Here is a 15,498-nt window from a genome sequence, read left to right as displayed (position 1 = left end):
GGTCCTCCTCCAGACTTCATGGGTTAGCAGCCCATATGATTTAATAGGTGTTTGAGTGTTTCCCGTGTTCCAGACACTGGTCTAGATGCTGCGGGGTTTACACTTTAGCAGAAGCATTGTTTGGAATGTGCCGTCTACACATATATGGGTTATGGCAGGCTCCAGGTGAGATGGAAGGTGGGTCTACACAAGAACGGTGGTGGAGTTAGAACCGAAGAGTGTGTTTCCCAAAGCTGGCTGAGACCACAGTTCTCAGAGCTCCAGTCTGGGCAGTCCCCTGCGGATTTGTGGTGTGAAGCTTGTGAGTGGCTCTGCAGTGCTGTGGGAGGGGCCAACTGAGCTGTGTAAACCCTGGGTTTCTGATAACTTGTGGAACTCGAATGCCTTTATTTCTTTTTAAAAAATTTTTAAAATTTAGGGGCGCCTGGGTGGCTCAGTCAGTTAAGCGTCTGCCTTCAGCTCAGGTCATGATCCTGGGGTCCTGGGATCGAGCCCCGCGTCCGGCTCCCTGCTCAGTGGAGAGCCTGCTTCTCCCTCTCCCTCTGCCTGCCACTCTGCGTACTTGTGCTCTCTCTCTCTCGCTCTCTCTCTAATGAATAAATAAAATCTTTAAAAAATAAAAACATAAAAAACAAATAAAAAGATACAAATTTTAAAATTTAAAAAAATTTTAAAACTTTTTAAAAAAGATTTTATTTATTTGTCAGTGAGTGAGCACAAGCAGGGTCAGTGGCAGGCAGAGGGAGAAGCAGGCTCCCCACGGAGCAGGGAGCCTGATGTGGAACTTGATCCTAGGACCCTGGGATCATGACCTGAGCCGAAGGCAGATGCTTAACCGACTGAGCCACCCAGGCGCCCCTCTAGTGCCTTTATTTCTTACAATTCTTATCATCCTTTTGCAAAACTAGCATTCAGCAGATTCTGTAAAGTGCTGATGGATGGTATTTTGCCTCAGAAGAGTGGCGTCAGGAGAAGCCAGGAGAAGGGCTAAATGAGGCCTCATAACTAATAATTGCAGACTTGTGATTTTGTAGAGAAGGGGAAGGAGGCCAGGGTGCACAGATGGTATTGCAAGACCTTCCAGCTGAGAGCCCTGTGCATTCATAGAGATGGTTCTCAAGCTCCATTAGTATTGGATGAAAACACTGTATCAGAGAGATGGTAATGTTGTATGAAATATTTAATAGCATTGTATCAGAGATGCAGTGACATTGTATCAGAAATAAGGGAACACTATCAGATGTGGCAACACCATGTCAGAGATGTAGTAACACCATATCAGATATGGTAACATTATATCATAGATATGGTATTATCCTATCAGAGATGTAGTAAGCATTATAACTGAGATGTGCTCACATTGTATCAGAGATGTGGTAACCTTGTGTCAGATGTAGTGATGCTCTATCAGAGATGTAGCAACATTGTATCAGAGATATAGTAACACTATTTAGAAATGTGCTCACATTGTATCAGAGATGTTTTAAAAAATTTTTTTAAAGATTTTATTTATTCTTCGAGACACAGAGAGAGAGAGAGAGAGAGAGAGAGAGAGCACACGAGCAAGGGGAGAGGCAGAGGGAGAAGCAGGCTCCCTGCTCAGTGGGGAGCCTGCTTCTCCCTCTGCTTCTCTCTCTCTCTCTCTCTCTCTGTCTCTCATGAATAAATAAATAAAATCTTTAAAAAAAAAGTTACTAATGACATTGAACCTTGTTTCATATTTACTTTGTCTCTTGTTTATTGTTTGTGGAAAGTGTTGCTTTTTGAAATTTTGTATGTTGCTTAGCCTGTCTTTCTAAAATCAGTTAAATATTCACCTCTGCTCCCTCTCACTTCAGTTTAAATGGTCTTGTTTTTATTGTAAATATTGAGTTCATTTGGATTCAGTTTTTGGGGTATGGTTTAAGGGGAAGTGCAAACCTTGATTTCTTCGCCCACAAGTTTTTCTAGTCACTGTTTCTGTTGAGAATTTAAAAAACAAAAGTGGCCTTTCTCACCTAATGGCCGTACTTGCACATCTTCAGCCTAATAACTGGAAATTAGTTGTATGAGGAGCCCCAGAGTACCTTATTTTATTGTGATTCTTCCCGGCCTGCTCAGGAAGGAAGCATTTCCAGTCTCGTTAGGCTGACATTGAACTTTTGCTGTCCCCTTTCTGACCTTCACCTATAGATGAGTTGACCCCCTGGGGTCAGCTAGGTAACCAGTGGGATCCAGTTCTTGGAAATGACTAGCAATGTTCTTAAGTAGCCTTCAGGGTTATAGCTGCACTTTACAGAAGAGAGGAGGCCCAGAGGCGGTGGGTCGCAGGTGCGAGGGCCCTGGAGCCAGCCTGTGGGAGAGTCCTCAGGCACCCCCAGTCCCCCCAGTCTGTGCCGCTGGCTCAGAAAGCCCCAGGGCACCATCACCTCTTTCTTGCTGCACCTTCTGTTCACTCAGATCTGGCTCATCAGCCCTTTCTTGTTCCAAGCATTTAGCCTTTCAGCTCCTCTCCTGAAGGAGAGGCCCAGATGAGGTAGCAGGATCCCAGGTGAGCCCAGGTGACATTTCCTGGGGAGGCGGGAGGAATCTGGTGGTCATGGAGCTGTCTGCTGTCTGTGTCCCGGTCCTTCTGCCCTTCCTGGGCCCAAGTGGTACGGGCCCGAGCCTCTTTGACCTCAGGCCTGCTCTGTCCTTTGCTCAGAGGACACAGGCCGGGCCTTGACCTCAGAAACCAGTGCAGAACACTGGTCCGGAACTGGTCTTGGTCCCCCACTCCCCAGGGAGTAGCTGGCTTCTCCTGGTTGCTTGACCTGTGGGATCTTCACCTGGATGTGACTCCCCTCCAGGTGGCACATTCTCACCTGCTGGGCCGGCTCACCCTGGCCAGGGCAAACGCTTGTCAGAGGTGCCGTTGCTCCCGCCCAGCGGATGTGCAGAGTTCTCTGGAGAGGCTCAGGTTGGTTAGAACTCTGGCAGGGCAGTACGTTCACAAACTTGGGCTTGATGGTGCTGGAGCAGTTGTGAGCATCGTTTTTCTCTGTGAAGGAACATCATTTTTTCTTTACCGTGTAGGTAGATTTTCTTACTATGTAGGGACACCTTTCAAAGACATGCTCCTTGGCTGGGAGAGTAGGCTGCATCTAATCTTGTCCTTCACAACAAAGCCTGGCTGCTGAGTTTTTGTCTTGATTTCTCATTGATTTGGTGTTGGCAGGTGCTGGGGTGCCCAGGCCCACACCCCATCGGGAGCTCTGCCGCAGCTCGGTGTCATGGGTGTGCGCCTGCCGAGCTTCAGTGGTCAGCTCTCAGTGACCGGAGTCCCTCTGTGGGGGCGAGCAGTGTGTAGACTCAGGCCAGAGTGGGTGAGAGGGAGGTGGGGAGGGGGGCCGGGTGGTTTTCTCTGTATCTTCTTTTCAGGAGCAGCTGGGAAATCCAACTGCCATGAAGGGTCTCTTGACTTGATGCATTGACTACCAGCTCAAGTTTTGGAGATACCCTTCAGGCCACATTGCAGCCAGACCTAGTGGGATTCTTGCTCCACAATAGCCCGGCTAGAATCGGGATTGGGGCTTTAAAGGGTGCCATGTCCAGGCCTAGCCTTAGAGATGGGCCTGGGTCAGCAGTGATTCTTGTGGCCATGGCAAGAGACCCCTAGCTGGTGCGTGAAGGGCAGTGCTCCTGTTCTCAGACCCTGGGGTTTGGGGTCTGCTGCTGGGCCCAGCTTGTGCTGGTCACTAGACTGTGGTTCTCACCTCCAGGAGCTTATGGCTCAATTGGTGAGATACTGCACCACCAGAAAAACATCAACAGTAAGGGCATGAGCGCTGGGCAGGGTTGGGGGCTTAGAGAAGAGCGGGCAGCAAGGCCTGGGTGGGGAGGGAGATCGACAGCAGGCAGAGAGAGAGGCCTGGGCCGGGGTCAGGGCCTCAGGTTGGGAGTGGGAGGTTGTGCCCTCAGCTGCCTTCTCTTCGCTGGTGGGGGTGCCCTGGCCCCCTGCTGGTCTGCTCGCGCCGTGGGCTGTTCTGGCCCACTGACCCCACTCAGCCCAGGCAGGAGGCAGGACGTCCTGTCATTCCTGGACGCTGGTGTGAGTCTTCCCAGGGAATCGGGTGGTTTAGAAACTGTGGGCTTCTTGCCTGGTGGTGGCTGGGGCCTCTGTCGGCAGGGCGCCTGGCTGTGCGGTGGAGGAACGCGGGAGGCCCACCCCATCTGCAGTTACTGGGGAGGGGAGTGTGGCTTTTGAGAAGCCCTGCTTGTGATTCTAGAGGTGTCCCTGCAGAGGGGGTGTTGTGGCCCCTGGTCCCTCTGTCCTAGAGTGCTCCCAGCCCCTGCCCACCCAGCTCTGTCTCACTGCGGAGCCTGGAGGCCCAGGTGCTCAGGGCCTAGCCTGTGATGGATGTGAGAGACTATCTGGGGCCACTCAGGAGGTGGCCATGGGGGCCTTGGTTGGGACCTGGGCAGGGAGAGGCGGTGAGGCCCCTGGTGCCCGGGGGCCCTGATGCCGTGGTCTCTTTACCCTTTTACCTCCCCAGGTTTGGAAGGCATTTTGAGTCACCGCTCCTCTGGCAGAGCATAGTCATGATCTTGACCATGTTACTGATGTTGAAGCTCTGCACTGAAGTCCGCGTGACAAATGAGCTGAACGTAAAACGCCGTTTCTTTGCAGGTTGGTGATCTGCAACTTTGGGAATAAAGCACTCAATCAACAAGCAAAACTCCTCCTGCGTTCATGGGTGAAGTAAGAGCTGCTTTGGTGTTACCTGAGTAGCTCTCGTTTCACCGAATGCACGGTTATGTGTAACTGACATTCGTGTTTCCAGTGTGCTGAATGTTTATTTAAAATGGGATAATCTCTTCCCTGAAATTTGGGCAAGTTATGAACTAATCTTAATGTGCTCCTGTCCACTGTGATTGTTACGTGGGGATTCTGAATTGGGGTAGGAGGTGTGTGTCTGTCGGTGTCTTTTTTGGCACAGACAGGTCCCAGAAGGCAGTTTTCTGTGTGTGTGTGGCTGGTACATAAAACATTCCCTTTCAGTTACCATTTAGCTGAGGCTGAGTTAACTGGGATCTCCCTCACGTACCTTGTTAAACATTCACCCAAACTCCTGCTCTTGTGGGGCCGGTGGGTTGTCACCTGGAGCCTGCGGGGTCTGCACGCTTGGGCAGGACCAATTACACACTCAGCCGCGCTGCTCTGTGACTCTGTGGCTCAGAAAATAGAAAATACTTCTTGTTTTTGCCTTTTGCTTTGACAAAGCTCCTTCTGGGCTGATGTTTATGTTTGAACACACAGGAGGGTTAATGCCTCACTTCTCGTTTCCTTCTAGTTACTAAATAGAAGACAGCTCTCACTCTGATTTTGACTGAAGTGGTGTGTGTGATCTCAGCTGTCGCTTAGAGAAGCGTTTTTGCTGGAGTGTGTTTAGTTCTGGGGCTCCTGTGCACTTGAGGTCTTGCTCCCGTATTTTCTTTTTTTTTTTTTTTAAGATTTTATTTATTTATTTGAGAGAGAGAGAATGAGAGACAGAGAGCACGAGAGGGAAGAGGGTCAGAGGGAGAAGCAGACTCCCCGCCGAGCAGGGAGCCCGATGCGGGGCTCCATCCCGGGACTCCAGGACCACGACCTGAGCCGAAGGCAGTCGCTCAACCGACTGAGCCACCCAGGCGCCCTTGCTCCTGTATTTTCATTCCTGGTGGTTATTTTCTTTCCATTGGAGCGGATCCTTTCCCCTGTGTAGCTTCTGTTTTTAGAGATGAAGGTGTGCCCGTTTCAGTCTTTGTAGAAAATAGGCCAGCCTCCAGCTCTGGTGGGTGGCCTGGACCAGGTCACGTCACTTTCGGTCAAGTGACCACACGGTCTGCTTCTGCAGTTTTGTTCTTTTTCCCCCATTAATCCCTCCTCTGCGATCTGTTCCTGGGTCTCGCTGCTGACGGTGCTGGTCCTGCTGCTGGTCTCGCCTTGAGAGCAGGGCTTCTCCGCCCGCCCAGCCCTTGGGAGGTGAGGGGCTGGCACGGCTTCCGCCCTTCTCTCAGTGGTCTGCGAACCTCACCTTCAGTGTCGCCCAGGGTCTGCGCCCGCTCCAGCAGGGGTGGTGTGGGGCTTGGTCAGTAGTGTTTCTGCCCCCCCCAGGGAAGGACGAAAGGCAGGAGAAGTAGACACTTGGTGCCCACGGCTGCTCGGTGTTCCTCTGCCTCAGGCTCTGAAACGTGAGACCAGGTGTCATGACCTTGTTGGAAATAGTGTGAGGCTGTGCTGAGGGGATGCCAGATAGAGCGGGGGTGTGGGCCTCCAGACCAGGGAGCAGTCCTGGAGTCTAACCTTCCTGTGACCTGGTTGAAAGGCAGGCCGTTCGCTGCCCGCACCTGCTGTTGGCCTTCTTGGAGTCTCACCGGCAGGTCGCCAGGAGGCGCAGGTGAGCATGAGGGCAGGGTCAGACCTCGTGAGCAGGGAGCGGGGCCTCTTCCGGCAGCTCTTGGTGCCACGGTTCTCTCTCATTCCGTCTTGACTGCTAGTGTTGTATATAAATTCTTCCGCAAGGACTATTTCTAATTCTGGTTAACTAGGATGGATTGAGTTAAAATAGTGAATCCCAATTTCCAGGGATAGGGCTGCAATCTGAATGTTAACAAGGGACCCTCTCTGCGATGAGCAAACGAACGGAGCCCACGTACATCCACACCTGGGAACCTGTGAGGTGCCACGTCACGTGGTATGGGGCCTGCAGTGGTGGAGGAGCGCTGAGGCCTCCAGTGGGTTGTCCCGGACTGTCTGGGTGGACCTGATGTCGGCACAGGCCCTTAGAGTGCAAGAGGAGAGAGGAGACTGCCAGGGATGGACTTGAGGAAGAAGTGGTTCTGGCTTTGGATGTGGGGGGCGGGGCAGGAGCCAGAAGCACAGCGGGCTCTTGAGGCTGGAATGGCCCTCATCTTCCAGCTGGCAACGACACAGGGACCTCAGCCTCAGGGACATACGGAAAACAGAAGTGAAATAACAGACACAAATCCAAACACATCAAAATAGCATTAAATGTGAATGAATTAAACAACCCAAATCAGAGGGCATAATTGCTAGAATCAATTTTTTTAAGTTCCACTCCATGCCGTCTACAGGAAACACACGCTCAGGTCGTGATGCCGGGGTCCTGTGATTCAGCCCTGCGTCGGGCTCCCTGCTTGGCGGGCAGCCTGCCACTCCCTCTGCCCCTGCCCCGCCCCCCACAGCGCTGCGGCGGGCTTTGACCTTGCCTCTTGGAACGGCAGCCCCCTGGACCTGTCCCTGCCTGGCTGGCCTGCTCGGCAGTATGGCTCTGGTGGGGGGTGGAGGACTGTGCCTCACGACCCCTGGGCTCCCTGCTGGGCCCCCAGACAGCCTCAGATGGAGAACCCACCCCCAAACTCCGCCTGCCGGAACACAGCTAGATGTGTTGGAGAATTCTTGAGATTCATACTTAATTCTTGAATCCATTTAGATTTACATATTTTTGTGTCTCCTGTGTATGAGATACACGGCATACTACTAAGGGAAGCTTTTTAATGAAACGTGTTTTTTTTTCCCTGTCTTCTGCTAGAAGTGGGAGGGTGGGGGATGAAAACTGACCAGTTCCAGCTGGAAGCTCTGAGGTCACGTGACTGCGGCGCCCTGGGCCTCCCTGTGGAAGGCCGGCAGCCCCCGCTTCCTGGCGGTTTTCTGCTGGGGTGTTGGGGAGGTTGCCTGGGGCAGGCTGACCACGCACACTTTCAAGTACTTTATGAAGGAAATCTTTAATAGTCATATTTCAGCGTTCTGATGGGATAGCCTAAAAAAATGATAAAAGTTTAAATGTTTTACAACTGTCTTTTATAGAGGTTTTTTTAATTTTGAAGGTGCCAGTTCAGCTTGGAAGTTAAGATTAAAGAAATAAATGGAATCAAAGGAGAAAAAGCTGGTTACTTACAAAATTAAATGTGTAATTTCTTATCTGATTATAAAGAGCCGTATATGCTCGTTGTCGACATTTTGGGGAAGAGAGAGGAATATAAAGTAAAGGCAAGTAGTGTCCCACCCAGCCGCCAGAGGTGATGTCTGTGGACACTGGAGACGCTTTTGAAGTCTGTCTCCTATCACAAAATTGGGATTATTTCAAAACGAGGCTCAAATTTTTAAAAATGTCTCCTTCCACTGGGGGCTCTTTCTGTGCCCTTGTTCATACACCATGGAGGCTGGGCTGGGTTGTGGGCCCCAGAGGTGGCTTCTGCCTCCAGGGGTGGCCCGGCTCACGTGTTCCAGGAAGAAATCTTCTGGAGAAGCTACTGTGTACCCACCGTATAACTACCAAGTGGGAGTGGAGTTTGATATGTCTTGTGTGTGCTGCATTTTTCCTTTTCATCTGTCATGTTTTATTGGGGAGAACTTAGCATACACGGGATCGGGAGAGTGTATGCGCTCCCCGCGTAAAATCATGCCCACCTCCAACTGCTCCCCTAGATCCTGGTCACGTCGCCTGCCTGCAGTTTTTGAAGCAAATTCCAGATATACTCAGTTTGTAAATAATTCATAATGTATCTCTAAAAGAGAAGGACTTTATCAGCCATAAAAAACGAGTTCCTTATTTATCAAATACACAGTTTATGTGTAAGTTTCTAGCTGCCTCATCACTTCCTCATTTCTGGCTGCTTTATCTCCTCGAGCCAGGGTCCCATTATAGGCAGCACAGTGTGATCAGCTGATTGTCTTTTTTTTTTTTTAAGATTTTTTTTTTTTAATTTGTTTGAGTGAGAGAATGAGTGGGAGGGGCAGAGGGAGAGGGACAAGCAGGCTCGATGTGGGGCTCGGTCCCAGGACCCTGGGATCATGACCTGAGCCAAAGAAAGCAGATGCTTAACGACTGAGCCGCCCAGGCGCCTGCTGATTGTCTTTCTAATCTACAGATTCTCCCTAACTCCCCTTGCTCCATGGAGCTTGTGCACTGTTACAACAGGTAGCTCGCTCTGCGCACTTGTGTGTGCTGCACACCCAGCACTCTGTTGGTGGGCGAACAGCCCAGGAGTGTGCGGGGAATGCAGAATTGAGACCTAAGCCACATCTGCATGTGGACAGGATCCCTGCTACTGCAGGGGACATTTGAGAAGCCCTTCACGGAGGTGGTCCCAGCCTGGCTTCTGCTGGTCACACCCCGTGGTGGTCCGTCACATCTTCCTCTCTCTGGTGTGCCCCTGTGAAAGAACATTGGGAAAAGATCAGTGGATCCAGATGTCTGGTCAAATGTAGGTTTGGTTCTCTTTATTTTTTGCTGGACTGTTGTGTTCTTCCACGAGGACACCCGTATTGTCAGCTTGTCTCTTTTTGGATGTTAGTAGTGGTGGGTGCCCAGTGCCTAGACCTGTTGGTTGTGAGGCTGCAGAGCATTGATATTCTGTCTGTCTTTGCTCACCTGTTGGCTGGAGGGCTTCTCTGAAGAGAAACTTGCCCTGTAAATGCTATTCAGTTATCCAGTTGTATAACTTATAAATTAAAGGCAGATAATTGCTTCTTTCTCTTTATTTGCCGGTCTTCAAAATTGGTTCCCTGGCATCTTGTAACAGTGATCACATTGTTTTTCTATTGTGAGTATATGGATTTATTTGATGTGTTTCTCTTGGTTGCCATTATTATATTTGTTGAAGGCCCTGTTGACTCCTGTCTGCCAGTGGGAGCCTCTTCAGTTGGCTCCTGACTTTTTGGCACAGACGAGTGGCCCCTAAACCCCTGATCTCGGTGTGATAAGATCGTCTTCTGTTTCTGCCCCAGACCTGGAGTCGGCCGTTTCTCCAAGGAGCCCTTGTGGTACGTGGGTGTGGCGTTTGGAGGCCACACTCTGGTCTCACTGGGACAGCTGTGGGATTGGGGGTTGTTTTTGGCTTTTTCAGTGGTGACTCTACAGACCCTTCAGTTGTGTCTCAGATCTTCCACGGGCTTCTCCAGGACCCAAGAATGAAAGAATGGCAGGACTTGCTTCCCCCTCTGCTCGCAGTGGTCTCCGTAAGGAGCCTCTTGGAACACTGTTTCCTTGGGGGTCTTAGGACGATCCATTCTTACCATCGATGACTTTGTTCAGAGTCACTGGGAATAGTGGCTCCTTATGGGTAGGCACCCACAGCAGACTTATTTGTTCCTTTTTATTCAAGAAACAACATTGTTTGTGGCTCAAAGTCAGGTGGTTGCCTTCATTTGACTTTGCCCCAAATCTCAGCACTCCAAGCTCCAGCATGGAATTGGCTGTGGAGGGGGGTGGGGGAGTAGGGAGTGCCTGCTAATGGGGACAGGGTTCCTGTGTGGTGATGGAAGTGTTCTAAAATTAGACTGGCTGCACTTGTGCAACTCTGGGAACATGCTACAACGCAGGCACTTCACGGTGAACTTTTATTACAGGCAGTTCTGTCTCGATGAAACTGTAAAAAATGTTGGATGGGGAGGGTCACATACCATCTGAGAATGAAAGCTGAGGACCGCCCCCTACACCCCAACCTGGAAGATGTTTATCTATAAACCATTCTGCATCTTTAAGGGTTAATCAGTGTCCTTGGACACCGGTTACGAATCCTGTATCTGTCCTGCCCACAGCCCTTGCTCTGATGGCGGTCTCGTGTCCACTTTGCCAGGACCTCCTCCCGGCCCCCTGGTCTCCGGGTCGTCCTGTATGTGTAACCATCACCGCTCCACGTCCCTCACTCTCTGTTCCTCCCAGCTGGTCTCTCCACACGCCTGTAGCAGTGGACCTCACACTGTGACGAGGACCAGAAGCCCCGGAAACTGCCGGTGGTCTGGCTCTTGTCAGCTCCCCAGCAGCCTTCCCTCCTGCTGTCCCTGAGCTGTCCTCTGACATTCAGGACAGCCAGTTCTCCCGTCTGAGCTCAGGCCAGAACTTCTGTCATGCTCTGTTCCAGGCTGTGTGGCTGCTCGACAGGTAACCCCAAAACTTGGTGCCTTGGGTCTCTTTCCCTCTCCCTCCTTTGCTATCACTTGCTCACGTGTCTGGGGAGTCTGCTGGGACAGCCTCATGTGGCCTCCTCACGTGGCCTAAACTCCCTTATGGCGTCCAGGTTTCAAGGGGCACGTCTGAGAGAGAACCAGGTGGGAGCTGTGTCTTTCTTCTGATCTGGTCTTGGGGATCACGCAGCATCACCTCTGCAGACCGGGGTGGTCACAGTCCCCGGAAATCAAGGGGTGTGAACACAGAGCCGTGTCCAGTGGCGAGCGGTGAGGCTCTGACGTGAATGTGGACACGTGGCTGAGGCTGGTTCTAAACCTCAGCGCCTAGCCTGGACCACGTGTTCAGCATGGACGTGTGTTCCTAAGTGGGCTCTCAGCTTCTCACCCCCAGTCTGTCCTGTGCAGAGATGTTTCTCTGCTTTCTAGCAGGAAACCTTATGTGGCTTGATGCTGTCCTTGGGAAAGAGTCCGACAGGGACTTGAGTCTCCCTACCCCGACCCGCACCTCCCTGCCAGCTGCTGCTTTTCCTGGGGAGCCCCATGCGCCACTTTTTCTCACTCCAGGGCCTCACCCTGGCCTCGCCCTGCTAGCTGGCGTGCTTCCAAGCTCTGCTTGTCTGCTGGGCATGATCAGGCCTGAGACGAGAGGGGAGACAGTGTTTGGGTGTCTGACCTGCTCCTGGAGCCAAGTCGAGCAGTCTGTCCTGCGAGCAGTCTGTCCTGCAACCCCTTCATCCCCTCCCCCTTCCACTTTGGGACCTGATCTTTAGCAGAAGTGTCAGTGAGCAGTGAAATTGGTCCCAAGCAAGAAATAGAAGCAAAAAGCTGCGGAAACCGGGCTAAGCCTGGGTATTCAAGCCCAGTGGGTCCAGGAGGGGCAGCTGGGGAGGGGCTGGGGGAGGAGATGAGGCCTTGCTGCTCGCTTGCTGGTGCTGCTGGCTCAGGGAGCCCTCACGTGGGCCAGGCGGCCACTCCTCGGAAGCAGGGTCTGTGGGCATCTGCTGTCCCCAAGCACGGAGCCAGTCTGGTGTTTTCATTTAGCTGTTTCCTTGCCATCTGTCCTTTTATAGGTGGAGCCTCATTACCTGGGGCAGATGACTCGGAACCGAGTCCAGTGACTCTTCCATCAGTCTTCCAGACTCCATCCTGGGCTCCGGCCTGCAGGCACGCTGGCTGTATCTTCATGGGCCGTGGGCTGCCGTCCTGGGCAGCACAGAGTAGGGGGTCTCCGGTGGGGCTGGGCTGCTGGAGGAGCAGGGTCCCCTGGGGGGGGGTCATTTTGTGCTCTGTCAGGTGCTGCTGCGTGGGCCAGGGACACGTGCTCCCTGATGGGACGGAGCGTGGTGTTGTCTGTGGGCCACTTGCTTGTCAAGGTCACACGTTGAACGCTCTCCCCGTTCCCAGTGGGCATTTCGTTGAGTGTACTCTGAAAACAGCTCTATGCGGTGGCCTTCCGATGAGTTTGACCCTGGGACAACTCTACTGCAAGCAAAGCACGCATGTGGATGAGTTTTTAGAGGAGAATAGAACTAGCATCTGCTTTCTCTTTCTCTCAGCATAGTGGACGTGCAATGGGCTTTATGCCACCTCTGACCTTGGAAATTAAGTGAAAATGTAGTGACGTTTCATTGTTTGCCCAAGATTTCCTCCTCACGCCCCGGCACTTCTACTGGAAGAGGGGAGGTTTGGGGGAAAATAGTTCAGAAAGCAAATTTCCTAATACACAGAAACCAAGATCTTGTCCTTCTGTTTTTAAAAGGCATGCAAAGAGGGCTGGGAGCTACAGCTGCTTACGAGTGTTAAAACCAGTCTGTTTCTGTCTCTTCCTCCTTTCTGTTTTTCTCTTTCTTTAAATGTAGCTGCAGATAATAAGGATGAAGAATTCAAGGTCCCCCCAAGGCGGTCATATCTGGGTACGTACCACACGCTCGAGGCTGCCCCCTGGACCCTTCGCTTCCTTCATTCTGTGCAGCTCAGCCTCACTGTCATGCTGTTCCGTGTGTGTGACTCGTTTTACTAAGCGCAGCCATGTCTCCAGCAAACTAACCAACCCATAGCCTGCTATTTTTAAGTATGAACTAGTTCCTAGAAACCTGCCCGTTTGTGTGTGTGTGTGTGTGTGTGTGTGTGTGTGTGTGTGTGTGAGAGAGAGAGAGAGAGAGGGAGGAGGGAGGGAGGGAGGGGGGGGAAGGGGGAGGGCAGGAGGCAGGTGGAAACAGAGATGATCAGAGTACAAGTTTTGGAGTGCTTTTGTTAGATTTATTACAAAGTGTTCTATTCTTTTTGATGCTATGGTAAATGGAATTGTTTTCATAATTTCATTTTGGATTGTTCATGGCTATCTTGTAGAAATAAAATTGTTTTTCACATATTGATCTTGTATCCTGCAACTATGCTGGTCTCATTCATTCGTTCTAATAGCTTTTTAGTGTAGTCTTTAGGATTTCTCTATAGGAGATTATGTCATCTGCAAATAGAGTTAGTTTTACTTTTTCCTTTCCAATCTGGATGCTTTTTCTTTTTCTTGTCTAATTACCCTAGAATTAGAAATGGCTAGAACGGTGAGTGCAAATATGATTGTCTTGTTCCTGGTCTTAATGAGAAGGCATTCTGTCACCATCAAGCATGATGTTAGCTGTGGAGTTTACATAGATGCCTCATATTAGATGAAGCAAGAACCTTTCTATTCTGAGTTTGTTGAGTGTTTCTTTTTATCATGAAACGATGCTGAAGTTTGTCTAGTGCTTTTCTGTGTCTCTTGAGATGATCATGTGGTTTTGTCCTTTATTCTACATTGATTTTTGTATGTTGCACCAACATTGAGTTCTTGGGATAAATCCCATCTGATCGTGATGTGTAATCCTTTTTATAAGTTGCTGGATTCTATGTGCTAGTATTATGTTAAGGATTTTGTTTATAAGTTGCTGGATTCTATGTGCTAGTATTATGTTAAGGATTTTTATGTCCATATTCACAAGGGATATTGGTCTGCTTTTTTTTTTTTTAAATTCTTGTGATGACTTTGGTTTTAGCATCAGGATAGTACTGGTCTTCTAAGTCAGGCTGGGAATGGGGAGTGTTCCCTCCTCTTCTATTTTGTTTTATTCCCACTTCTTCTATTTTAAGTTTGTGAAGGATGGGTATCAATTCCTTATTAATTAAAAAATTTCTTTTTGAGGTGTAATTGACATATAACATCAGCTTCAAGTATATAGTAAGTCTAGTTAACATTGTTAACATCAGTCATGTACAATGGTTGCAAAAAAATTTTTTTTATGATGATGACTTTTAAGATCTACTTTTGCTAAGCAGCTTTCAAATGTGCACCACAGTCTTGTCAACTGCAGTCACCATGCTGTCCCTTACCTCCCATGACTTACTTATTTTGGAACTGAAAGCTTGTACCTTTGACCACCATCACCCATTTTACCCAGCCTGAATCCCCCACCTCTGGTAACCACCAGTCTGTTCTCTGTATCTGTGGGCTTGTTTTGTTTCTTTAAATTCCACATATAAATGCAATCATGCAGTATTTGTGCTTTTCTGTCTGATTTATTTCACTTAGTGTAATGCCCTCAAGTTCCATCCATGTTGTCGAAAATGGCAGGACTTTTTTCTTTTTTATGCTGAATAATATTCCATTGTGTATATATATACCACATGTTCTTTATCCATTCATCAGTGGATGGACACTTGGGCTGCTTCCAGATCTTGGTTATTGTAAATAATGCTGCTGTAAATATAGGGGTGCATATATCTTTTTGAATTAGTGTTTTTGTTTTCTTCGGATAAATACCTAGTAGTGGAGTTGCTGGTAATTCTTTTAATTTTTTAAGGAACCTCCCCACTTTTCCAGAGTGGCCGCACCAGTGTGCATTCCCAGCAACAGTGCACGGAGGGGTCCTTTTCCTCCACATCCTCGCCAGCACTTGCTATCTGTTGTCTTTTTGATAATAGTCACTCATGTGCTTTGATTGTGCTTTGATGGTGTTCTTTGCTGTGCAGAAGCTTTTTGGTTTGATGTGGTCCCACTTGTTTATTTTTGCTTTTGTTTCCTTTGCTTTTGGAGTTAGATCCAAAAACTCATCACCAAGACCAGAGTCACAGAGCTTACTGCCTATGTTTCTTTTTAGGAGGCTTTTTTTTTTAATTGAAATATATTTGACATACAATATTGTGGAAATTTAAGGTGTACAGCATGTCACTTTGATACATTTATATATTGTAATATGATTGCCATTGTAGTGATAATTAGCACCTCTATCATATTACATAGTTATAATTTCTTTGTTGTGGTTAGAATAATTACATTTTAGTCTCAGCAAGTGAGATGGTTATGGCACAGTTTGTCTATATTCACTGTACTGTGCACTAGATCTCTAGGGCTTGTTTACTTCTCATCACAAGTTTATTGATTCTTTAAATGTTTGGGAGAATTATCCAGTGAAGCTTTCTGGGCCTGGACTTTTCTTTGTGGAAAGTTTTAAAATTACCAGGTTAATCTCTTCTTATAAGTCTGTTCAGATTTTCTGTTTCTTCCCTGAGTTACTTTTCATAGTTTCTTG

The 15,498-nt window shown here is 49.3% G+C and overlaps 1 protein-coding gene across 3 annotated transcripts in view; it reads left to right on the top strand.

The window, feature by feature from the left end:
* SLC66A2 (solute carrier family 66 member 2) overlaps positions 1 to 15,498 on the top strand; it is a 53,784-nt gene that overhangs the window by 2,502 nt on the left and 35,784 nt on the right. For 2 of the 3 annotated variants that reach the window (XM_027600814.2, XM_027600815.2), the window contains exon 2: positions 4,515 to 4,648. In XM_027600814.2, coding sequence (XP_027456615.1) covers positions 4,515 to 4,648 — 134 coding nt within the window. Of the gene's footprint in view, positions 1 to 4,514; positions 4,649 to 12,792; positions 12,847 to 15,498 lie in introns of all 3 variants that reach the window. The other variant, XM_027600813.2, reaches the window with a different exon arrangement.

Source organism: Zalophus californianus, chromosome 14 (assembly GCF_009762305.2).
Source record: "Zalophus californianus isolate mZalCal1 chromosome 14, mZalCal1.pri.v2, whole genome shotgun sequence".
Classification (NCBI taxonomy): domain Eukaryota; kingdom Metazoa; phylum Chordata; class Mammalia; order Carnivora; family Otariidae; genus Zalophus; species Zalophus californianus.
Note: the sequence above shows the minus strand (reverse complement) of the source record. Positions and strands in the feature narration are given on the sequence as shown.